The 26,661-nt window shown below is 45.7% G+C and overlaps 1 protein-coding gene across 1 annotated transcript in view; it reads right to left on the bottom strand.

Moving 5' to 3' along the window:
- Positions 1-26,661, bottom strand: part of VPS41 (VPS41 subunit of HOPS complex) — a 258,397-nt gene that overhangs the window by 214,662 nt on the left and 17,074 nt on the right. Inside the window, exon 2 of the mRNA XM_083188469.1 lies at positions 23,764-23,802. Within this exon, the coding sequence (XP_083044595.1) occupies positions 23,764-23,802 (39 nt within the window). The remainder of the gene's footprint in view (positions 1-23,763; positions 23,803-26,661) is intronic.

Genomic DNA, 26,661 nt, shown 5'->3' with positions numbered 1-26,661 from the left:
GCATCCAGATGTTTTCGCACAGAAAAGTATACAAGTCGCTTATTTAATGCTATGCGCATTTGCACATCGCATTTTTTAAGTGACTAATTATCGCACTTATTTCAGACCTGGGTCTGTTAGGCGAATTAGCCAGAACCCTGCACAGATCGCAATGTTCCGTGCAGGGTTCTGCTGTAAAAAATAATAGAAATGGTTAAAAAATAAAAAAAACGAGCGCTGGGTCCCCCGCCCGAGTATAACCAGCCCCGGGCTCACTGAGCCGGTGCTGGTGACATAAAATCAGGGTCCCCGACAAATAGGGGTCCCCTTGATTTTATGAAACCAGCACCGGGCTCAAGGTCCGGCGCTGGTTCCCAAAATACGGGGGACAAAGTGACTAGGGGTCCCCCGTATTTTAAGAACCAGCACCGGACACAACCAGCCAGCAGGGTAATGCCACAGCCGGGGGGAGACTTTTTATACAAGTCCCCCCGGCCAAAGCATTAACCCCCTGGCTGGTCAGCATGGGCAGGGGTCCTGGGGAAGTGGGGACCCCCCCAATGAAGGGGTCCCCCCCCTCCAGGACTTACCAGCCCATGCTGATAGTCCGGGGCTGTCCCCGATGCCCCTGGGCGGTGGGCATCGGGCTGATGATTTGTGTAAAAAAAAGAATGAAAACTATTGTTTTACACTGGCGAACTATGAGTCCCAGCAAGCCTACCCCGCATGCTGGGACTTGGGGAACCACAAGTCCTAGCATGCAGGGCATTAAAGGGCCCGCTGGCACTTGTAGTTCTGCAGTGAAAAAAATAGTGCACAAAATCACACTGACACCCTGTAAAATAAAACTTTATTACACACAAAACACACACACACTGATACTTACCTACCTTGAGCCCGTAGGTCGGTCCCTGGATCCTGGGTCCGTCCTCCGGGGCTCCAGGGCAGAAGAGTCCGGTTCCGGGGCCTTGGGTCCTGGTTCCGGGGCTGGTCCTGGGGTTCCGGGGCTCCTGGCGTGAAGAATCCGGGGTCCGGGATCCGTGGTAGTCCCCAGGGGTACCTAAGGAGGCAAATCCAACTCACCTGCTCCCCGGCGGCGACCTCCGGTGACAGCGCTGCTCCAGACTGGTACCCGGCTTGCAGGACTTTGCCCGGCGCTGAGATGTTTCCTCCTGGCCGTCTCTGCACAGAATGATTTCTCGGCCAATCAGGAGCCGAGAAAGTCGGCTCCTGATTGGCCAGAAATCATTCTGAATACAGACGCCGAGAAAGTAACATCTCTGCTCTGGATGCGCTGAGATGTTACTTCCTCGGCGTCTGTATTCAGAATGATTTCTGGCCAATCAGGAGCCGACTTTCTCGGCTCCTGATTGGCCGAGAAATCATTCTGTGCAGAGACGGCGAGGAGGAAACATCTCAGCGCCGGGCAAAGTCCTGCAAGCCGGGTACCAGTCTGGAGCAGCGCTGTCACCGGAGGTCGCCGCCGGGGAGCAGGTGAGTTGGATTTGCCTCCTTAGGTACCCCTGGGGACTACCACGGATCCCGGATTCTTCACGCCAGGAGCCCCGGAACCCCAGGACCAGCCCCGGAACCAGGACCAAGGCCCCGGAACCGGACTCTTCTGCCCTGGAGCCCCGGAGGACGGACCCAGGATCCAGGGACCGACCTACGGGCTCAAGGTAGGTAAGTATCAGTGTGTGTGTGTTTTGTGTGTATTAAAGTTTTATTTTACAGGGTGTCAGTGTGATTTTGTGCACTATTTTTTTCACTGCAGAACTACAAGTGCCAGCGGGCCCTTTAATGCCCCGCATGCTGGGACTTGTGGTTCCCCAAGTCCCAGCATGCGGGGTAGGCTTGCTGGGACTCATAGTTCGCCAGTGTAAAACAATAGTTTTCATTCTTTTTTTTACACAAATCATCAGCCCGATGCCCACCGCCCAGGGGCATCGGGGACAGCCCCGGACTATCAGCATGGGCTGGTAAGTCCTGGAGGGGGGGGGACCCCTTCATTGGGGGGGTCCCCACTTCCCCAGGACCCCTGCCCATGCTGACCAGCCAGGGGGTTAATGCTTTGGCCGGGGGGACTTGTATAAAAAGTCTCCCCCCGGCTGTGGCATTACCCTGCTGGCTGGTTGTGTCCGGTGCTGGTTCTTAAAATACGGGGGACCCCTAGTCACTTTGTCCCCCGTATTTTGGGAACCAGCGCCGGACCTTGAGCCCGGTGCTGGTTTCATAAAATCAAGGGGACCCCTATTTGTCGGGGACCCTGATTTTATGTCACCAGCACCGGCTCAGTGAGCCCGGGGCTGGTTATGCTCGGGCGGGGGACCCCGCGCTCGGTTTTTTTTTTTAAAACTTTGCGCTGTCCTGCAAATGTGCGATTTTCAGACTTGAAAATCGCACATTTTTAGGACTAAATACAGCGCACCACTTCGCTGCAAATCGCCCCTCTTCGCACTTTTCAGCCTCCAATGCGCATCACATTAAATATGCGCATTTTGGCTGAAAAATGCGATTTGAAAAAGTGCGATTTGCGGCGATATGGTGCGCTAATAAAACATGCGCATTTAACGCAAACCATAGAATGTCACCCTATGGGTGGAGAGAGAAAAAGTGCACACCAATTGTCAGAAGCTGATTGGTTGGTACTTTATTCTTTCAAAGACTTAGTAAATCTCTTCATACATTCTGAATCTAGGGTATGTATCCCACATCTTCTGCAATCTATCAAACACATTCTTATAGTCACATCTATATAATAAAGTTGCACCGGATAACTAGGTAATCTGTGATTTTTGTACAAGTGCTACAATGGCTTTTGTGCAATGAAAAGCAACTCTCCTCAATATGTCATTGTAATAACACTGCCCACTTGACGCTTTGAAAATGAGGAGAACTAATGTGCAGCCAATGTGAAAAGTTAATTCTAGTCTCCTGGCTATTTTGCATAAAAGCACTCATACAGGCCATTAGATAAAGCTGATGTAAATAAGTTTTTGCCATTCTCATTTAACGAAAGAAAAGGGTAATCGTTTCTTTTGCGCAGACAAAAATATATACTTTCAGAACTTAGTGCACTGAAGCATCTTACCAGCACATAAATACATTGAAAAACTTCACAATTTGCCATGCTGATGCGCCATTTCATGTTCTGACAGGTATCTTTTATGTTAAGTTAAAGTCTGACTAACTGTGATTTTGGGAGGCATTTTGTCTTGCTGTAAACAAAGGAAATGGAAAATGATTTGTAAAATACAATTCACTCAGAGTGCTCAATTGCTGAGGACAATACATCACATCTGAAACAACTAGAGGATAAAAAAAAAAGAAGAGTAAGAGAAAAATATTTCTTTCCGCGGTTAAAAAAAAAAAAACACACACACACAACAATCTTTTTTCGGCCAGTACCCCCTCCCCTTTAAATATTTATAATATTTGACAAGAAAAAGCTTGCCAGTGCCAGTACTTCTTGGGTAAACACAAACCAGCGTTAATAAAAAGAAAATCAATAATTTTTGTTAAATTTTAATAATCCTGAAAACCTACAAATAAAACCATCAGCGGCTTGAGTTGAGATGACAGTTCTCTCCGTCTCCATGACAACGTGATGAAATAGTACAAGTTCTGACTTGAAGCAAAGCTCAGCCATAAGCAGAGTGACATTTACCCCATACAAGAAAACTCACAGCTTTTCTTTCAAAAATCAATTTCTTAAAGAACGTGTATTTTTATTTTAGTTTTTTAAATGTACTGCAATTCTAATTAAAGACATAAACCATTTCAACTGTCATGTACAAGAATACAGTGGATGTTACTAAAACCATATAACTATTTAATATGCTTAAAGTCAATGGCCATTACACATGGCACGAATATAAGGCATTTGACGTGTTTTCAGCTAAGCACACTTACTTGTGGTGCTCAAAAATACCTTTAATTTGTATGAATTGTTTACATTAAGAGTAAACATGTTACTGACTGATAGCATACTATAAATAAGATTTCCAAGCTATACATGTGCGGTGTATAAAATATTTCAGTGGATGTGTGGAAAAAAATAATGTCTCCTAAACTGAGTCAGTAGGAGCACAGAACATCCAACTAATATGGATTTCAAAAAGGTATGGATCGATATCTGGTCTTGATGCTTTGCATGGTTCAGTCGAAAAGACACGTTCTCCTCATTCCAAAAAAAAATTACCACCGCTCTTGTAGAGAGTTCTCTATGCATGAGCATACGATCATACCATGGGCCCTGGGGCAAAAAAATTGGTTGTCACCCCCCCCCCCACACACCAAATCAGTCCCTGCAGTAAAGAGACCCACCCACTCCAGAAATACCCCAAACTCAACAGCACCGAAAAGGGAAAAACATATCAACATATCAAAACCTCAACAACACAAATAACCCTCAAACATACATCCCAAGTTTAGCTGCTCCAAGATTTACCAACACTCTACCTTCAGAAGCACTCACAGTTAGGCTGGGTACACAATAATAATAAGTTACTGGGTACACAATACAATAAGTTGTCCAATTCCACAAATAAGAGTGACATATACACGTGACCGCATGCCTGTCAGCACATCGGCTGTTCTGTACATTAGGCAAGTCAACCTGGCAGCCAACTGCATACTCCAGGAGGTGGCCACTTAACTTAATTTTATTGTGTGGTCACATGCTACTGTATATCATTGTGTGTACAGGTGACCAGTGACACAGTTAGTTACATCTGTTGTCCCATCAGACATGATCCAGGTTGTCTGGATGTTGTGTAACCAGCCTTACACGTATTCCTGACCAACAATCCAACCCTAGCAGTAACCCACTCCTTACCTACAAGACCCCAACATCAGCAGCAGCGAGAGACACCCTTACTGGCCCTAGCAAAACCCCAGAAGCACATAGAGTCACATTAACATAACACACAAGCAGCATCCAGAGACAAACGTATCCCTTCTACCAACACCCCAACCACAGCAACATATGGAAACACACACACAGCCCTACCAATGCCCAAACCTCAGCAGCACCTAGAGTTACCCTCTCCCCAGACCAATACACCAACCTCAGCACCACTCAAAGTTACAATACCCCCACCAACATGCAAACCCCAGAAGCACCCAGAGTTTCACTCATGCCCCCCATCATACCAAAAACTCCAATCTCAGCAGAACACAGAGATATAACAATATGTGGCTTATTGGTTTTCTTTTCTGGGTCAGCTCTGTGCTGGTCCCAGCTAGAACAGAGAGGAGGAGACAAAAGGAGGTATGGATTGTGAACATACCCCTGTTGCATGCAGCGCAGTTGTGAGTTGAGTTTGGAAGTTACTTGCAGCTCTCAAATTTTCTTGCAGAGGTAACTGACACTAGAATTACTTCTTTAGTGCCATCCATTGGATTTAATAAATAAAAAAACAACACAAAACAACTGTTTGAAACCAGTATCTGATTTTACCTAAAGGTTCCAGCACCCACAGAAGTATTCATAACACAACAGCAAGCCTGCAGTCCTTTAGTTAGCTGTGGTTTCCTTTTGCAAGTGCTGCCTGCTAATTGCATGCCGGAAAGGCAGAACCGGGAAAGCATTTCTCCTCCTGAGACTGCCATTCCAGACTTCAATTAACATAATTTGTCAGCCTTACCTGCTACCAAGAGCTGCAGGTGATGCAGTTCCTGAACAAGGCACATACAAAATGTCTGCCAGGCATCAGCTTCGGAGTCTATTACATCAGGAGGATGTGGCTAACATTCTTTCACAGTAATCCCATTAAACTAATCATATTGCAGGCAGCTGGTGCCAGAGAGGCACTTTTCATTGTCAAAGATGGCACTGGGTTTTCCACAATGGAGGGACAGGTCCTTTTTGTGGTCTAGAAAAAAATGAATAATCTGAAATTAATTTGGACCCAAGTACAAAATGTTGATATTTGTACCTTTAGTATGAACAGGGTGGCCGACTTTTGTTATCTCCTCTCCGGGAGAAACCGGGAGAGGAAACTTTCAGGAAGAGTTCGGGGGCAGGGCTTGAGCGTGACGTCCCCATGCTGGAAAATGACCCCGTTTGCCTTTCTCCGTGGAGGGACAGGGCTAAATTACGCGATTATGACACTTTAGCCCAGCCCCCTCCCGAAGATCGGCAAATCAGGTTAGCTAAACGTCGCGGTCAGGGGGGGGGGGGGGAAGCTACAAACAGGGGGGGCGAGCGGGGGTCCTCCAGAATCCAGGAGGGTTGCCTACCTTTCTGGGAGGGCGGGAGGGGGACCCGATTTTCGGGACCCTTTCGGCCATTTTGGGAGGGTGGGCAACCCTGAGTATGAATAAGCAAGTCCCAATAAAGTTCATCCAGCCAAAAAAAAGTGCAAAGATTTGTGGAATAGAAACTTCAATTTGATTTAGTCTGGGTTCACACCATGCAATATACTTTCTACCTGTATGAGTTATTCTTTCCTGCTTGTGTAAATTTATAGACACTTCCTTTTAATATCCATACCATTTAAATGTTGCATTTTTATATGTAGATGAAAGGTTGGACCCTGGGCCCTATTGTTTAGATGATGACAGTCTTTGATTTTCCCCAAGGACATACCTTGGTAACTGGAAATTGTAAATGTTTAAGAAATTGAAGAAGCAACTTATACTTGTTATGAGCCCATCAAAACGCTGGAACAACGGAACCGGCGCTGTGGTTGTGTGAGCTGCTTTGTCGGACGCCATCTAATGGCTGTCGGCACACAAAACACTTGACACCTTGCAATGAGCAGCGTTAAGGCCCCATACACTGCAATTTTGGCCTGATTTCACCCGATTCCGGTGGATCGGGCAAAGAAATCAGGTGAAATCGGGCCAAATTACATGTGTATGACATCCCATCATGTCTGATGTGCGGTCCCCTGCACATTAGACAGGAGTCAGAGGTTGGACCTGCAGCCCATCCGACCTCCAACTTGGACTCCCTGCCGGGGGTGGGGAACACGGTTGCATGTGAAAGTACCACATGCGATGTATCATATGCGATCTTGCCGACTGGCAAGGTCCCAGGCGGCTGAAGTGGGATAGGATGGCCATACACTGGTGCGAGAAATCACATTAGTGTATGGCCACCTTTAGCCTTTTATGATAAAGGTTCTTTATTTGTTCTCCAATGTTTGCTTTGTGAAAGTCTAAATAGGAAAGAATAACAGTGCATTTCCTGATATCAGAATGTCCACCTGTGAAAGACAGTTCTGATCAAATAAGGATATGCAGATCGGAGAAATCATGTAGACACCATTATTTTCTTATGAAACACAAATTCTGCGACGCATTCATCTTGTCCCATACATGGAATCTGGAGTATTTAGGTCTCTTACTGCTCACACTGAAAGCATTATACACAGTGCTGTATGAAAAACATTTCCTTTAAGTGGACTGTAGCAATTAGACTACTTGGGTTTTCCAAATAGGTTTCTCTTAGGTGCTCTCTGCCTGCTAAAGTCTGATTCTTTGTAGTAGTTCTTGCAGGATTAAACTTTTGAACACATCTGATCACACTTGGATTTTCTATTTTATTTTTCTTGATATCTCTGGAGATACTGAAAAACTGTTTTAGTGGAAGAATGAGATAAACAACCCAGGCTATTATTAGTTGTATTTTCTGCAATGTAGCAACAATTTAAGATTGAAAAATCTGAAGACCCTTGATCCTTCAATAAAATGGTCTATGAAGTCCATAATTCACTGACTGCCTGAAAACAGTTTTACATATACACATTTGTTCAAATGTAATAGCCTTCGAGTTTAGCGGCCGTGCGGGATGCCGGACAAACTTTGAGGGGCACTCATTTATAAGGCAAAACCGTGCCCTGTAAATGACTGCTCCTTTAAAAAAGAGCCTCCAAGTTCGTCCGGCATCCCGCAAGGCCGCTAAACTCGGAGGCTATTACATTTGAACAAATGTGTTCTCATAGAGTCCACATAATGCAAAGTCATATGAAAAATATCTTGAAGCACAAACCCATGTTACGGTGATGCATAGGAGTTAAGGCTAGTGCCTTTTGTAGAGCTCATTGGATATTAATAGTAAAAATTGCTGCTCCGGGAAATAGAGGTTCCTGGGATTTGCCTTTAATTTGTGTTCTTGAGGGGGTTGGAAAGGTTTTCAGGAAGAAAGAGGCCTGTTGTGTCTGTAGTATTTTCTTTAAGGATTGTTGTAACGTCTTCTGTCAGAGAATTGCAGACGTGATGAAGAAGGTCGACTCCTTGCGGAAAACGATGATATTTTTCTCAAAGTTATTTTTGTACCATAGTATCTAGCTTTTTGTGGCTTTTAAGAAGTGGAGATGTTGTCCATAGCAACAAATCAGATGCTACTTATTTAACTAGCACATTCTACAAGAGCCTAGAATCTGATAGGTTGCTATGGGCAACATCTCCAATTCTAAAAATTGTCTTAATATACCCCAAAAAGTCTCTTCTAGTCACTAGTCTTAGCTGAGGAAGACAACTCACCCAAATAGTCCTTTTCCTTTAATGGGTATGGCGTGGCCAACTTATTTCTTCAACATGGTCTATAATGACTGTAATTACTTCCACATAAACCAAGGGCTCTGTATAATGAGCTTTAGGAACCATATAACATTAATGGTATATCCTGAGCCTCAAAACATATATAATGAACTTCAAATCTCTTCATATTAGACTGAGGTATCTCCAAATGTAACCATGATTTAGAAATTATGTCTGTAGCCCATGGGTACACATTTCTGCTAGATTCCTTTAAACAGAGATTTCTGCTCATTAATTTATATGCATATTTAAAAAAATATCTACAGTATTACCCCTTTCACATCGCAAATGCCGGGTCGCACTAGCGATTTGGACACAGGTCCGTCCAGGGAGCAACCCGGCATTTGCTATAATAGGCCACCACACTGACCTGGCAATAAGCCGGGTCGCTGATGTCAGAAAGGGCACGAGTGGAGCAGTGTTGCATCATCTGGGGGTAGCGGAGGAGGCAGCGCCTAGAGCTAACGCTGCCTTCTCGGTACTTGTTTCCTAGCACAGCGCCCAATATTTTGATTGTAGAACATCTTATAGAGTCGCATCGCATCGCATGCAATATAGCGGCATGCGATGCGATGCACCCTGATGGGTGCTTTCAATGTTAAATGCACCCCCATTGTCAACACCACCCCCACTATCAATGCCAACCCGAGGCGTGGCGAGCACGTGAGGGGTGGCGGTACGCGTCCTCCGACCTTTTCATACCCCCACTATACACGTCGGTGAGTGCATTGAGCCACCGAGCCCGAAGCGTGGCAAGCGCAGCTCGCCCCGCAAGGGGACACGGATTACTTTACATGTATTCCGCGTCTCCTCGCCACACTTCGGGCTCGGTGGCCCGCTGCGCTCGCCACACTATCTAAAATCGACTCCGTGCTGGCGTGGATAGTGGGGGTATGAAAAGGTCGGAGGACGCGTACCGCCACCACTAACCATGCTTCGGGTTGGCATTGATAGCGGGAGTGGCGTTGACAATTGGGGTGCATTTAACATTGTAAGCACTCATCAGGCATTGCTGGCATGCAATGCTATGCGATATTTCATTGTACAAGCACTCCTGTTAATTTAACATGAATATCGCATTGCATCGTACGCATCGCACACCACTAAGTGTGGTATGCCATGGGAGCCGTGCTAGGAAACAAGTACCGCCTTCTCCCTATAGCATGAATGGGACCCAGGTACCTCGACCTGGGTTACCTGTTCATACTGCACAGCAACACCGGTCCGACCTGGAGCTAACCCTTTTATTTTTAAAGTGGATCGGAATGCTGGGTTGCTGGTCAGACCTGGGTTATTTATCCGATGTTAAAAGGGGTATATGAGTTTCCTTAAATTCTGCATAATAAATAATTTTCATATTCATATATTGCTATATACTTGTAAGACTATGTGCACAAAATTTTTATTTTTTTAGACGTTCCTCGATTTTGGTTTTTCACAGATCACAGGGTAGAAATCACTACGCTCTGTGGGGAAAAAGGTTGACCAAAACATTTGCACATGGGGACTTTGCAGACACACATGACAGGACAGAAACAAAGAACAGAACAACTTCAAGGTTTCCCATCCTTTTGGTCATCGGTTTCTGCATCATAGACTATAAAGTTCAATGGCTCACCTAAGCAAGTGTCTATCTCACCTTAGTTTTTTACTCAAAACTGAACAGCTCGAAGCATGTAAGAATAAAAACAAAGCCTTAGGAAATGGTTCCCAAACGGTGTGCCGTGGCACCCTGGGTGCCTTGCAGGACTTGCAGGGGTGCCTTGTATTGGTGGTCCATGTCCATGAAAAAATTGTAACCACATAAAGGACAATGAGTATGAGCTATAAACACAATTTATGAAATTTAATATTGTTTTCTGATTTTATCAATGAGAAACTTTGGTACTTATGTAGTATCTGGGCTGCCGATTTTTTGATTGTATGCCTTAATCGCATCGCATCGCATGCGACCATCGGATGCGATGACCCGATTTTTCCATAGGAATCAATGTTAAAATGGACTGAGTCCATTTTAACATGGAATTCAATGGGAAAAAGGGGTCCTTTTCATACCCCTACTATCCAAGTGGGCATGGAGTTGGATATAAACCTGTGGCGAGCGTAGCGAGCCACCGAGCCCGAAGCGTGGCGAGCGAAGCGAGCCCCGCGAGGGGACGGTATTCTGTGTCCCCTCGCGGGGCTCGCTACGCTCGCCACGCTTCGGGCTCGGTGGCTCGCTACAGGTTTATATCCAACTCCATGCCCACTTGGATAGTAGGGGTATGAAAAGGACCCCTTTTTCCCATTGAATTCCATGTTAAAATGGACTCAGTCCATTTTAACATTGATTCCTATGGAAAAATCGGGTCATCGCATCGCATCGCATCCGATGGTCGCATGCGATGCGATGTACCCGATTTAGAAATCGGCAGCCCAGATACTACATAAGTACCGAAACTTTTTCCCTAGGGGTGCCGTGAAAAAGGTCATACTAAAGCGCTGAATAGTGTGAGAGACTGGGGTCCTTAATTTATCTTACCCTGTCTTTTCTGACCCATGCAGCTTGGTTGGTACAGTCTCTCCACTTCCCCTTCCCCTGACATTTCCTCACTCTATCATGGGTGGTTAATGTAATGGTTTTCTGCTCATGTCAATGGCTATTGCTTCACCTCAGAGTGCCATTTATCCACTCAGAACCTTTAATTAACACAGCTACATGTACTGTAGTAGCACAATATTTCAGCATGATATTAAAGCGAAGGATAATACAGATTGTATGTGTTACCTGTGTTTCTGTACATCTTCCTTAAGATGTTTTTTTATCAATGGAAGCAAGAAGAAAAATGCCATACAGTATGCAAAGAATTCAGAGATTATACCAAGTAATTAAGATGGCAAGTCCAGGGCTGGTCCTGTTGCTTGACAATTGCAGTGTGATAAAGTGTCTAATTTGGCCACAGACGTAGGTGGCAACAATGGATGGAATCATTCAATCAATGGGACAGAAATCTAGGATCGGCTCCAGCAGCACTAGGGTCTGTTGGCTTGGCTAAAGATAATTGTACATACAGCCCAATAGCCTCTTCTGTCATTTCTAACCAAATTTACCAATATGCTAATTAGGATCACATTAATTTTGTTCAGATTTATATTCAGATAATGCAATTTCAGGCATAATACTGTACCAGATATGTACTGCAATAATGGCAGCGACTGTAGACGGCAGAAAGGTAGTAGAAGGTTTAAAAGCAGTGACGAGCCAGTATGACAATTCGTTTTACATGTCATACACAGTAAAATCAAATAATAATTCATTGTTATATGGCTACAGTTCAAGAGAAGTCAGGAAAAAAGAATAGCTTTATTTCAAAACAATCATTTTATTTCTATAAAGTCTTTTGTATTTACCTCTTCATTCATTAATTTGTTCAGAGTGCAGCAGAAAAGCAGACATGAAGTACCAATAGAAGGTCCACTAAGTGTCCTAATGAAATGGTGTCGGAACATCCATATGACTACGCCAAAAGAATTGATTAAATGTTATTGTGTTGGATCGGGTCTATGGTTATTTCCATTTCTATGTTTTATACCAGATAATACAATTGATTGACAGTTTTACTGTAGAACAATTGTATTAGAAAGTACTCTGTTTCTATAAAAGTTTGGGCAGAGTGAGGGATAAAAACCCAACTGCCTAGGGTGAAGCCCACACCCCATGCTGAAGTTGAGAAGTGGCTAAAGGCATGGTTGCAAGGACATGTGATGTCAATACTGCGAGTGGGCGGACATGAGACTGTGCCAGCGGCTGTCCGGAGGCACCAGTGCTGGGAAGCAGGAGGCTTATCACATCTATCTCAGATGTAAGTATATGTGTGCTACTATTAAGAGCAGTGATGACGATTTGGTACTTGTGTATTATCTGGGCGCCCAAGTTTTCCATCGTACGACATAGTTTTGGTCGCATCTCATGCGATCCGATTGCATGCGATCCCATGCGATGCAACCAAATTGGAACCGATTTTTAATTGTACAGGCACCCTGATGGGTGATTACTATGTTAAATGCACCCCCATTGTTAACGCCACCCCCACTATCAATGCCCACCCGAAGCGTGGCGAGCGCAGCGAGCCTGCGTGGGGCGGCGTGCGAATGTCATGCGATGCGATATTTTATCGCACAGTGCGGGTCTGTGCGATTGTGTCCCATCGCATACCTTAATTAGTGGTATGCGATGCGATGGGCGCCCAGATAATACACAAGTACCGAAGATTTTTACACATTCATCCCCCATTTTCTTCTCATAATATATATTATATAAAATATACACACAAAACATAAAAGCAAAATAAACCCTTGGAATTCCAGTTGAAGCATGGACCACTTCAAATTCCCACATCTCAAGAAGATGCAGTTACCTTGAGCATGAATGGGGAAACTGTCGTTGCTAACCAAATACTGTCAAGCCCCTACCACCTCCTCCTCCCATTCCGAAAGAGTACAATCCACAGCCAGCCACCATTTTTTAATAGGGTAGGCAGTAGGGCATGGAGAAGGAGGAACACTTGTGAAGAGGAAGGCCTTGAGAGCACACATTCCATTCCAGTGGTACTTCATGCAAATAACAGAGATGACACAGAGCAGTTGGCATTTGGGGCCATACTGGTAGAAGTAGCTTTAAAACATAAGCTATAAAAGACTATAATTGGTCTTTAGTTACGGAATGTTAAAAAAAATCTGATAATTCTCAACTGTGCTGCTAATATTCAAAATATCATGTAATCTAGGAGGTACTTTGAGCTGTGCTAAAAGGCCTATCTAATTAAGATAAATTCCACAAAAGAGCACCTCCATAACTCCTGATTGTCCTCAGCCAAAGTGACTGGTGGGGGGAGTCCATGCTTCAAGTGCCTCTAATAAAACTTTATTTACAGATGAGCATATATCATAAAGTGTCCTGTACTCATTTATTCCTAAATCCCGTGAGTGCCACCAGCATCCAATCTCTCTCTCTATATTTTATATTTATATATATATATATATATATATATATATATATATCCATCCAAAAATGCCGGCACTCCAATGTACTTGCAGCATCAACCCAGGTGCCAGTAAACGAATTTACACGGTCCAAAGTCCCACCAGGTAGGACAATAACGGCACTCAAAAGGATTTTTCAACACAAGGAAAACTGTATTAAAATACAGACATGTACAGAGTAATGGGTTACGTTTCGGGGGACAAACCCCGTCCTCAGACCCTCCTACAGCAAATGAATCCCCCAAAGAGACCTCATTTATACTTTACCTGAAGCCGCCACGCTCCCCGGACATCTCAGTCGCGTCTGCCGCTGCCGGAAGTGATCAGCGCGCGCTTCCGCCCGGATGCAAGTAGTGTGTTGCCTAGCAACCCTTCTGCTTGCGCTCCACAGGCGGCACGCGTCATATGACACAAACCCGGACAGCTACACGCAGCCACTGGAGTCTCAGTGGGAGCCCGGGCGGCCAGATTAGTATACAAAACAATTATAGACCCCAATAGACCTGACTCCATAAGCGCACCCGGCTGTGTGGATTGGAGGAGATAGCGCTATCCAGCACTGATATTATGTACTCACCCTGCTGGGGCACCCTGGATCAGCACTAGCGCACCACATCAACCACCATCACAGTCCTTGGTTGCCATGGGTAACTCGGTCTGTGGGGATGTGAATGAAAAAACAAAAAGACAAAAAAACAAATATTAATCAAAGTGCAACAATAATAACCAAAGTGACAATAAACATGGACATATACATATACACATACAGAGAATTACATATATTAGCAGAGAGAAACATTAGTAAAGCTGACTCGTAATGATTAGGCAATAATAAATCAATCAAGGATCCTAAACCTCATATAAGGCTATTGAGGTTAATCTTTTCATTAAGACCACCCGGTTGGATGGTACCCAGCCTAAAGATCCATCTAGCTTCTAAAGTTAGCAGTTGTTTGGCCCTGTTACCGCCTCTCATCGACTCAGGAATATGGTCGATCATAAAGTACTTAAGAGAGCTTAGAGGGTGACCTAACCTTTTAAAGTGACGAGCCACCGGCTGGTCCACTTCCCTGCCCATGATGGACAGGTTAATGGCCGACCGGTGCAACCCCATCCTTTCACGAAACGATCTCGTGGTTTGCCCCACATAATACAATTTGCAGGGACAAACAATAACGTAAACCACATAGGTGGATTTGCAGTTCATGATGTGTCTAATTTCGAATTGTTTAGTGGAATGGGGGTGTTTAAATGTACGACAGGTGATGATGTGACTACAGGTCGTGCAGGAGAAGCAGCTGTAGCAGCCCGGGGGTTTAAAGAACACATTTGGTGGCTTGGGGATGCCCCTGCCTGTAATGTCTGTTCTCATGAGGCGATCCTTGAGGTTGGCACCCCTTTTAAATGCCGCTAGAGGCCTCAGTGTTTTAAGTCCAGGTAAATCTGGATCTGTTTTTATGATGGGCCATAAAGCATTGGTGGCGTGTTTTATAACGGGGCTGGAGGTGGAGAAAGTGCTGGTCCAGGGTAGAATGGATGAGGCACTTTTATTTTTAGCCACAAATAACTGGGACCTAGGGAGACGAAGAACTTTAAGTTTTTGTTCCTGTAGAACTACTGGGTCATACCCTCTTTGTGTGAACTTTAGAATCAGTTCATCCAATCTGGGTTCCAGTTTATCTCTGTCACTCATGATGCGTGATATCCATTCCACTAAACAATTCGAAATTAGACACATCATGAACTGCAAATCCACCTATGTGGTTTACGTTATTGCTTGTCCCTGCAAATTGTATTATGTGGGGCAAACCACGAGATCGTTTCGTGAAAGGATGGGGTTGCACCGGTCGGCCATTAACCTGTCCATCATGGGCAGGGAAGTGGACCAGCCGGTGGCTCGTCACTTTAAAAGGTTAGGTCACCCTCTAAGCTCTCTTAAGTACTTTATGATCGACCATATTCCTGAGTCGATGAGAGGCGGTAACAGGGCCAAACAACTGCTAACTTTAGAAGCTAGATGGATCTTTAGGCTGGGTACCATCCAACCGGGTGGTCTTAATGAAAAGATTAACCTCAATAGCCTTATATGAGGTTTAGGATCCTTGATTGATTTATTATTGCCTAATCATTACGAGTCAGCTTTACTAATGTTTCTCTCTGCTAATATATGTAATTCTCTGTATGTGTATATGTATATGTCCATGTTTATTGTCACTTTGGTTATTATTGTTGCACTTTGATTAATATTTGTTTTTTTGTCTTTTTGTTTTTTCATTCACATCCCCACAGACCGAGTTACCCATGGCAACCAAGGACTGTGATGGTGGTTGATGTGGTGCGCTAGTGCTGATCCAGGGTGCCCCAGCAGGGTGAGTACATAATATCAGTGCTGGATAGCGCTATCTCCTCCAATCCACACAGCCGGGTGCGCTTATGGAGTCAGGTCTATTGGGGTCTATAATTGTTTTGTATACTAATCTGGCCGCCCGGGCTCCCACTGAGACTCCAGTGGCTGCGTGTAGCTGTCCGGGTTTGTGTCATATGACGCGCGCCGCCTGTGGAGCGCAAGCAGAAGGGTTGCTAGGCAACACACTACTTGCATCCGGGCGGAAGCGCGCGCTGATCACTTCCGGCAGCGGCAGACGCGACTGAGATGTCCGGGGAGCGTGGCGGCTTCAGGTAAAGTATAAATGAGGTCTCTTTGGGGGATTCATTTGCTGTAGGAGGGTCTGAGGACGGGGTTTGTCCCCCGAAACGTAACCCATTACTCTGTACATGTCTGTATTTTAATACAGTTTTCCTTGTGATGAAAAATCCTTTTGAGTGCCGTTATTGTCCTACCTGGTGGGACTTTGGACCGTATATATATATATATATATATAAAAATTATGGTACTTGTGAGTTATCTGGGCTGCCGATTTTTTGATTGTATGCCTTAAGTTAAGGCATACAATCAGATGCGATGCGATGCGATATCGCATCGCATCGCATCGCATGCGACCATCGGATGCGATGACCCGATTTTTCCATAGGAATCAATGTTAAAATGGACTGAGTCCATTTTAACATGGAATTCAATGGGAAAAAGGGGTCCTTTTCATACCCCTACTATCCAAGTGGGCATGGAGTTGGATATAAACCTGTGGCGAGCGTAGTGAGCCACCGAGCCCGAAGCGTGGCGAGCGAAGCGAGCCCCGCGAGGGGACGGTATTCTGTGTCCCCTCGCGGGGCTCGCTACGCTCGCCACGCTTCGGGCTCGGTGGCTCGCTATGCTCGCCACAGGTTTATATCCAACTCCATGCCCACTTGGATAGTAGGGGTATGAAAAGGACCCCTTTTTCCCATTGAATTCCATGTTAAAATGGACTCAGTCCATTTTAACATTGATTCCTATGGAAAAATCGGGTCATCGCATCGCATCGCATCCGATGGTCGCATGCGATGCGATGCGATATGCCCGATCCGACCCGATTTAGAAATCGGCAGCCCGGATAACTCACAAGTACCAAAATTATTATTATTATTTTTTTCTAAGACTCTTCAGTTCAATTTTTTTTTTTTTCTAAGACTCTTCAGTTCAATCTTGCAAAGCCACTGGAATACATTAACTCAGTACAAACGCCTGCACATATTATATGCACAAATTCAAAATTTAACTTTTCAACCATATATAACATGATACATCATGAACACTGGCATACTTACTGAGCGTAAGGGAGGGATCGCTGTGTCACCAGGACCATATCAGAGAAAGGGATTCGAACGGTAAGTTCTTACAAAAATCCCTTTTTATCTTTCAATGGTCCTGGTGACACAGCTCAACATCGGGACGTTCAAGAGCCGGTCCTTTGGGAGGGTACGCTCAGGTCTGCAGCTCTCATCACTGCTAGCCCGAATGATGCGTCCTTCGATGCGAACTCATGGAACCTATAGAATTTGGCAAAAGTGTGAACAGATGACCAAGTGGCGGCCCTGCAAACCTGCTCAGCTGTGGCCCCATGTCAAACCGCCCAAGAGATGGCGACCGACCTGGTGGTATGCGCGTTGTTCCTGGCCGGAACAGGCCTACCAACCTTAGTATATGCAAAGGCAATGACAGAACGCAACCACCTAGCAATGGTCTGCTTAGACGCAGGCCAACCAATCTTGGGCACATCATACAAGACTAGCAAGGTATCAGTCTTCAAGACACCTTTCACCCTGTCCACATAAATGTGCAAGGTGCGCACAACGTCCAAATTTTCCTGGAACCCTCTGGGGGTTGAAACACAGGCAGAACAATCTCTTGATTCAAATGAAAAGCAGAGACTACTTTTGGCAAAAATTGGGGTACTGTCCGAAGAACAGCCCTGTCATCATGAAAAATAAGAAAGGGAGACTTGCAGGACAATGCTCCCAACTCCGATACTCTCTTTGCAGAGGCAACAGCCAACAAAAAGACAAGTTTCCATGTAAGGAACTTAAGGTCAGCTGACATTAACGGCTCAAAAGGCGCTCTTTGGAGACACTCCAGTACCAGTGATAAATCCCATGGAGCCACTGGTTGTTTGTAGGGAGGTTTCAATCTGGAAACCCCTTGCAGGAAAGTCTGCACCTCCGGTAGCAACGCTATCCTCTTCTGGAAATAGAGCGACAGAGCCGAGATCTGTGCCTTGAGTGACTGAAGGCTTAGACCAGACGAGAAACCATCCTGCAAAAACTCAAGTAACTTTGAAAGTCGAAATCGAGATGTATGCGACTTCTGCCTTTCACACCACCTAATATAGGTCTTCCAGACCCTATAATAGTTAGCTGAAGACACCGACTTCCTAGCCTTTACCATGGTGTTTACCACAGCCTCTGAGAAACCCTTGTTCTTTAAGATGGCGGTCTCAATAGCCAAGCAGTCAAATTTAGCCAAGCTAAATCCAGGTGGAAGAACGGCCCTTGACTTAACAGATCTGACCTCAGAGGTAGATGCCACGAGTCCACAGACAATCTCTGAACCCTCGAGTACCAGGACCTCCTTGGCCAATCCGGAGCTATTAGAATCACCGGGATTCCTTGGGATTGGATTCTTTTCAGAACTCTTGCCAGCATTGGAAACGGCGGGAAAACATAAAGCAGATTCCCCTCCCAGGGGCTAGTCATTGCATCCACTGCTTTGGCCAATGGATCTCTTGTCCTGGCATAATACCTGGGTACTTGATGATTGAACCTGGATGCCATAAGGTCCACATCCGGAGTTCCCCACTTCACTGCAATCTGGTGAAACACCTGTGAGTTCAGACTCCATTCCCCTTCGAGCAGCTCCTCCCTGCTCAGGAAATCGGCCCCGACATTCTCCACCCTGGGGTTGAATATCGCTGATAATGCTGGAACCTTCTGCTCCGCCCACAAGAAGATCCGGGAAACTTCCCACATAGCCAGTCTGCTGCGTGTGCCTCCCTGATGATTCAGGTACGCCACAGCCGTGGCATTGTCCGTCTGAATCCGTAATGGGAGACCATGCAATCTTTCTCCTGCCAGAGATATCACCTTCCACACAGCCCGCAGTTCCAGGAAATTGATCGGCAAGGCTGACTCTTCCGAGGTCCACAAGCCCTGAAGCCGTAGGTCCAGAGCAACTGCCCCCCAGCTCCTGAGACTGGCGTCGGTAGTGACTACCAGCCAGTCCCAGGACTGCAGAGACCGACCTCACTGAAGGGAATCCACCTCCATCCACCATTCTAGGGAAGACCGCGTTTCTGGAGACAACACTATGCGGTCTGACTTCATGGTTTCAGTATTCCCTGACCAGGATGTCAGAATGTTCCACTGGAATACTCGAGAGTGGAACCTGGCAAACTGTAGCGTCTCGAAAGTCGCCAACATTTTCCCCAGCAGCTTGAGACACCTCCAAACCGATGGACTCTGAGACCCCAGAATCTCCTGAACCAAGATGGATATGTCCCTGGCCTTTGACTCTGGTAGAAATACCCGATGTAGATGGGTATCCAGGACAACCCCCAGGAACTGGATTCTCTGTGATGGCACAAGCTGAGACTTTTGTAAATTTAAAAACCAACCGTGAACTTGCAAAAACCTGATGGCTTCTTCCAAGTGTTTCTGCAAGATCTCCGCCGACTCTGCTTTGAACAGCAGGTCATCCAGATACGGAATCACAGTGATTCCCCCCAGTTGGAGTGCAGCCGCCATCACCGACATAATTTTGGTGAATACCCTTGGTGCTGTGGCCAGTCCAAAGGGCAACGCCTGGAATTGAAAATGCTGGTTTCCTATAGCAAACCTCACTAGAACCTAATGTTCCGGGTGGATAGGAACATAAAGATATGCGTCCTGGACATCCATGGACGCCACCAATTCTCCCTGGTCCAAGCTTAGCAGCACAGACCGCAGAGATTCCATCTTGAAATGGTTTACCCCCAAATGGAGATTCAAAGACTTTAAATTTAAGATCGGTCTGAAGGAACCGTCTGGCTTGGGCACCAAAAACAGTGGAATAAAAGCCTTTCTTCCACTCCGCTCGAGGGACCTGGATCACCACTCCTTTTTCTAACAGGGATTGAGCCGCCCCCAAAAGAGCAGAACGGAGCCGAGACTCCTTTGGCAGTGGTGTGGGTAGAAATTTTCTCGGAAGAAGACCTTTGAAGGGAATCTTGTATCCCTGGGATATGATGTCCAACACCCAAGGATCCCGGTCCAACAACGCCCAAGCATCCCTGAACCATCGCAGACACCCCCCCACCTTGACCACCTGACCGCTGGGAGACTCCCCAAATTTTGATTTTGGGGCCTTGCCCCTAGAGGACTGGAACTTTCCCCTGAATGAATGTCCTCGAAAGGACGCACCCCCTCTAGGGGAGGGCCGAAAGGATGGTCTAAAAGCAGAAAATCTTGAGGGCTGTTTTGCTGCAGGAGCCGGCAGGAAAGTACTTTTGCCTCCCGTGGCCTGCTTAATAATCTCTTCCAGCTCGGAACCAAACAACAGTTTTCCTTTAAAAGCCAACACCTCTAATGCCTTTTTTGATTCGTTATCCGCCTCCCAGGCTTTAAGCCAAAGCACTCTCCTGGCATTGACGGACACCGTGGATACTCTGGAAGCCATTTTAAGTGCTTCCTCCTCAGCCTCAAGCAAATACTCCGCTGCTGCTTTCAACTTCTCAGCTAGCAGTAACACACCTGGGTCAGCATTCAAAATAGTACATAAGTCACTGGCCCAAACAATCATGGCCTAAGAGACCCAGGCTGATGCTATAAGAGGGCGTAAAGTGAAACCCACCCCTTCAAAAATTGCCTTGAAGTTACCTTCAAGCTTCTTGTCTACGGGGTCCTTAAAGGCTGCACCCCCCTGGACAGGTAGCACAGTGGCTTTAGAAAGCCGTGCCACAGAAGCATCCACCACCGGAACTTTTTCCCAGAGGTCCGCATGAGCCTCAGGCATGGGGTACAGACTTAAATATCTCTTAGGCATCTGAAGCCTTTTATCAGGCATTTTCCAAGCCCCTTCCAACAAATCCTGTAAACCTTCATCAGCAAGGAAGGTAACAGTTTCTTTACGCTGACGTTTAAATACTCCTTTTGCAGCAGTCTTATGCTCCACAGACAAATTCAAAGCCTGTTTTACAGCAGTAATCAAATCCTCCACCCCTGAGGCCGAGGAATCCTCAGAGTCATCACCCTGATCCCAGGGGATGTCTGTGCACTCTCCCTCCTCTCCAGATTCAACAGCAAGCAAAGGAACTGAATAAGACCTTTTAGGGGTCCCCACAGTATCACTATCAAATCTGTCTAACAAATCATTAAATCTGCTGATCCCTTTGCAGTATCCTGCATGACCTGAAAGAACCCAGGATCTGCTTGGGTCAGAGGCAAGGAGCCAGAGGACTTCTGAGATGATGACATACAGTAGGTCTAGGGGAAGATACCAACACATCACTCTGCCTGTCCAGCAATTGCACTAAGGCATTTACAGACCTGCCCAGGGCACTGGCCCATGCAGGCTCCGATTGCTCTACCATCTGGGGTTCACTGCCCATGGGTCTCACACCAGCGCAAGTAATACACAAGCCCCCCTTGGCCATCTGTTCAGGGGCAAATTTTAGTGTACACACACTACAAGCGCACAATGCATTAAGGGCTCCCTCCCCCAAAGCCACAGACTGCTGCTCAGACATGATGCAAAAAGTAACAGTCACAGTGCACAATGTATAGGCGTTAAATACAGAGCCAATGCACAACAGTCACTTATCTGTCGGAAGCTTTCAGAAGTGGGGAAAACGATGCCCAGGAAATCCGAACACTCTGCCAGAATCTGTCAGCCAGTTCAGCTCCGCTGCAAGCGTCTTCCGAATGGCGCCAAACAGAGTGAGGGAAGAGACCAAGTCGCTGCTGCTGCGGGGGCCGTGGCTTTTGGCGCCAACCACCCCCAGACAGCCGCTCCCACTGCAGGATCACCAAGTTCCAGTGTCTCCCCCTCTGCTGGGGACCACTTGGAATATGCCTGTAACACACTGCTGTCCTCACACAGGAGCTCAGTGTGTAAGCTCCGCAGAAAATGGCCGCCGCCATCACGGAGCACCTGTCCCCCATGACCCCCACCTAGCGTGAAGCCGGCTTCAGAGCACTCCGGAGCCCAGGTAGCTTCTTAAGAGAAGCTGTAAGCGCCGCACAGGGAGACCACACAGTGTCTCCCCTGTGCGCAGTGAGCTGACCGGACGCGCTTCTGTCAGCTCCTGCTGTGCTGTCAGTGTGAGGATTCAATGAGAATCCTCACACTGTGCCTACCTAGCTAGTGTAAAAGTTAATAAAATAAAAAACTCCTAACTAACTCTAATCCTTCGGCTGCTCCTGCAGCCCTTTAGAATAGCACCCACTCCAGTGGGCACCTAACACGAACTGAAGAGTCTGGGATGCAGAGGGAGGAACCTACCCTCCAAAAGCTTTAGGATAGGTGCCTGGCTCCTATGGACCCTCCTACAACCCAATGTTGAGCTGTGTCACCAGGACCATTGAAAGAGAAATGATACATAATTGGCAAGTGGGGCCCGGCTCTGCCACCGGGCACCACTTTTCCACTGGTCCAGCAGCTGGCACCGAGACCGCGCTACTCTCCTCTAATGCTTCCTTCTCTCCCTCCAGCAGCCCCGGGCGGCCTGACTCCTGACAGGCACGGAGCAGACACGTACGCTGTTCAGGCAGAGGGAGGGAGACACTGAGAATCCTGCGGCTGGCCTGCAGTCAGTGTCTGGGCACATGGCATCCAGCAGCATCCGGTCATCCTGCTACCTTCCGTCCGCGGGCATGCACACCCACACTGCTGCTGTGCCCCTTAAAGGAAAAAAAAACAGAAACGGCGGCGGCATCATATCTATCAAGAAAAAAGCAGCACTCCATCTTAAATATAATCCAAATCTTTAGTGAAAAGCAATACAGCAACGTTTCAACAAATTAATGTTTTCGTCTAGCTTAAACATTAATTTGTTGAAAAGTTGCTGTATCGCTTTTCACTAAAGATTTGGATTATATTTAAGCTGGAGTGCTGCTTTTTTCTTGCTTCTTGTATACCGCTGCTGCGGATTGCGGGCACCCGCTGAGGAAACAGTTTGGAGTGTGGCTGTGCTGAACCATCTTGTGGAATATATATATATATATATATATATATATAAATAAATAACGGATCCAGGGAATGGCCGGCACTCCATATATCAGATTCTCAAACAGCCGGCTGCCCTCCCAGGAGAAGAGGGTGAGCTTGCTCCAATACAAAGATACAACAAGGGTGGCACTCCAGAAATAAATACAAAAGTCAGGGGTAGTGAGCCAACGTTTCAAATGTTATTCCAACACCCTGATGAAAAATGTTGGAATAACATTTGAAACAGTTCTTTTAACAGTTCAATATTCTGAATAATATCGCAGACTTCCTTTGAAACTGTCCAGACCAATGTTATTAGTACAAAGGGGCAGATGTATTAATCCTAATAAAGTGATTAACTAACTGCCATTTTTCAAACATAGCAAATTGGATGTTGCACTACTACCTTCCCCTTTATCATCTGCTCCAATGTATATTAAACCACTTTTACTAGATATACATAAAAATATCACACTAGGAATCCCTCTTAGAAATTATAACCTGATTATTAACATAAGAAAACAAAGTGATGATGATAAATAGTATTTAAAAAAAACCTTTGGACCTATTTTATAAATAATTGTATAGTAAATCACCTCTGATTCCTCCGTGGATTCTTCAGGAGACATCACCTCCTACAAAAAAAAAAAAAAAGAAAAACATGAGAAACCTTTTTATTGAGGGACAAGCAATTCTTAGACCTTTATGGTTTGTAGGTGTTTGACATTGACATCATAAGCTCAAAATAAAACTGAATGTTAAAAACTTAGCATATTCCAGAAAACATCTAATAACCAATATAATTTAGTCTGTTCAACAACATCAGTACAGGTCATAGGAGCCCACTTTTTGATGGACCTCTCCAGGAGAAGCCCCAAGAGGAAATACAGTGATTACAACAGGGGCGGAGCTCTCACATCATTAGTCTCTGCCCTCATCACTGCAAAATGCAGCAGATCTGTGAGGATGGTATGATTCACTATATGTTAGCCTCCAGCCCTTTCATACGCTCCCACGATTCCAGCTGGTATCTTCCCATCCTATTTAATTATAACTGTCGCAAGCTCCTGCAACCAGCGATCATAAAGGGGCTAAAAACGGGAGCGTGCACCCGGCGAGGTGCGCACTCCAATCGCTGGCAATCTGGTTGCTCAGCAACCAGATTGCCTGCGATATATGCTGAAATCGCCCCAGTGTGTACACAGCTTTAGACTGGAGTCTGGGAGAGGGAGGATTCTACCACATTTTAATAATATTGAAGTGCCAACTCCTCAGACACCACTCTATCCCAACATTCATAACAGACTTCAGTGCCCCCATAGGATGAAGTGAGAGATTTTGGGAGAGTCTTCCCATTTTTTTTTAGAGCGGTAATCATTTACACTGCAAAACCAGGCTCATTTTGCCATGTATTTGATTGCGTGTTAATAAATGAATTGATACATAAATAAATAAATAAATGGGAGAACTCTCCCAAAATCTCTCACCCTGTTACATTGGGTCCTGTATGTGATCCATTTCTTTTTATAGGATTCTGCACGGAGCCTGGAGAGGGATTCGGCATGAAAAGCCGGCGGTCGGGATCCCGGCGTTCAAAATCCCGACACCGGAATCCCGAACGCCGAAATCACGACAAATCGATGCGCTCGCCACACAGCGGGCCCGGTGCCTCGCTGCGTTCGGCACACTAATTTATTCTCCCTCCGAGGGTGTCGTGGACACCCACGGGGGAAGAAAGTGTCGGGATTTCGGCGTTCGGGATTTTGAACGCCGGGATCCCGACCGGCGGGATTTAAACTGCATCCCCTGGAGAGAGCCTTCACATTGGAGAAGAGGCTGCAGTACATTTAAAGGCTTATACGCAGACTGAGAAATCTAATACAAGAGGACTTTAGAGTTTCAGAGGGCGCTTCAGATGGTAAACCAATTTTGAGTCAATATTTAATAAAATGTACAAACATATAAAAACCCGTAATCAGGAATCATACATAAACATGTGGTGAACAATCTCAACAAAAATATACAACTATGGTTAGTCGTTCAGTTTGATCGATGACAGGGTCCCAACGCGTTTCGTCATGGTCATGACTTCATCAGGGGCAAGAATGCAATCAATAATAACTATGAATGTCCTATACAGTGATGAATATTTCAACAAACAGTCCAGAAAGATCCCAATCATGGGACAGAGAAAAAACTGTTTTTTTCCTCAAACTCAATGGAGTTATTTAGAGGGTTTTGCTGGAAGATTTTTTCACAATAATATGCTCAGGAGTAGTAGCATGCAGCTGGAGTTCACCACAGTGAATCTGTTATAAGAGTCTGTTATATGCTGTGATTAACTGTATGCTGTTGCCTGTAAATAGACTTGCCTTTGGAATTGATCTCGTATGCTGTGTCCTGCTTTTCAAAATATATATTCAAATATATATATATATATATATATATATATATATATATATATATATATATATATATATATATTATAAAGCAACAAGTGCTGCTCTATGCCAAAACTGAAAGCAGCCTCACCATCCCGCTCTGCTTAAAGTGGTTGAAAAACTTTTCTTTGAGATGGAAATGTCTTCTTTGCCCCACGCAGTCCTCTTCTCTTGGTGGCCATGGAACGGGTCTGTCACAGATAGCAAAGGTGCACAGCTTGGTCCCAAATTTAAATAAAGATTATCCTTCCTGGTGTAATAATGACTAGATCTGCTTTGAAATCTGAATATTCATTATTTTGAGATGCTATTCCTATTTATTTATTACTGCGGTACTTGTGTATTAGCAGGGCAACCGGCCATGCTACGCTGACCCGGCTAATATGTGTGTAGCACTCGCCTCCTCCATGTCCCGCTGGAGCCTGTCCCCGGCGCCAGCGTTCCTCCTCCGTGCCCCCAGCGCCAGCGTTCCTCCTCCATGACACTCCTCGGCGCCAGCGTTCCTCCTCCATGACACTCCCCGGCGGCAGCAATGTACGTAATTCAGCGTACTGCATTACGCTAATTGCATACATTGCTGCCACCAGGGAGTGTCATGGTGGAGGAATGAGTGCAGCGAGCCCCGCGAGGGGACGCGTATACGCGTCCACCCGCCACGCTTCGGGCTCGGTGGCTCGCTGCGCTCGCCGCACTTTATAAAATTAACTCCACGCCCACGTGGACACTGGGGGTATGACGTAGATAGTGGGGATATGAACCATTGTGTATTAGCACAGCTCCTGAACAAGTTTCGTAAGTTACATAGTTTATGTAGCACAGCTCCTGAACAAGTTACGTAACTTACGTAGTTTGCTGGTTACGTAACTTATGTATAGTGGTGTATTGGTATTCTCAATATACCACTACGCAAACTACGTAATGGGCACCGTGATAATACATAAAGTACATTTACTGCTCCTCCTACCATTTTTTCTTTTTAGTACCACATAATTTGTTTAAAACTCCAATAAAATTATGAAAATTATATATATCCACCACAGTGATGGATTACAA

The sequence above is a fragment of the Crinia signifera genome, chromosome 5, assembly GCF_055691185.1.
Source record: "Crinia signifera chromosome 5, ASM5569118v1, whole genome shotgun sequence".
Taxonomy (NCBI): Eukaryota; Metazoa; Chordata; class Amphibia; order Anura; family Myobatrachidae; genus Crinia; species Crinia signifera.
Note: the sequence above shows the minus strand (reverse complement) of the source record. Positions and strands in the feature narration are given on the sequence as shown.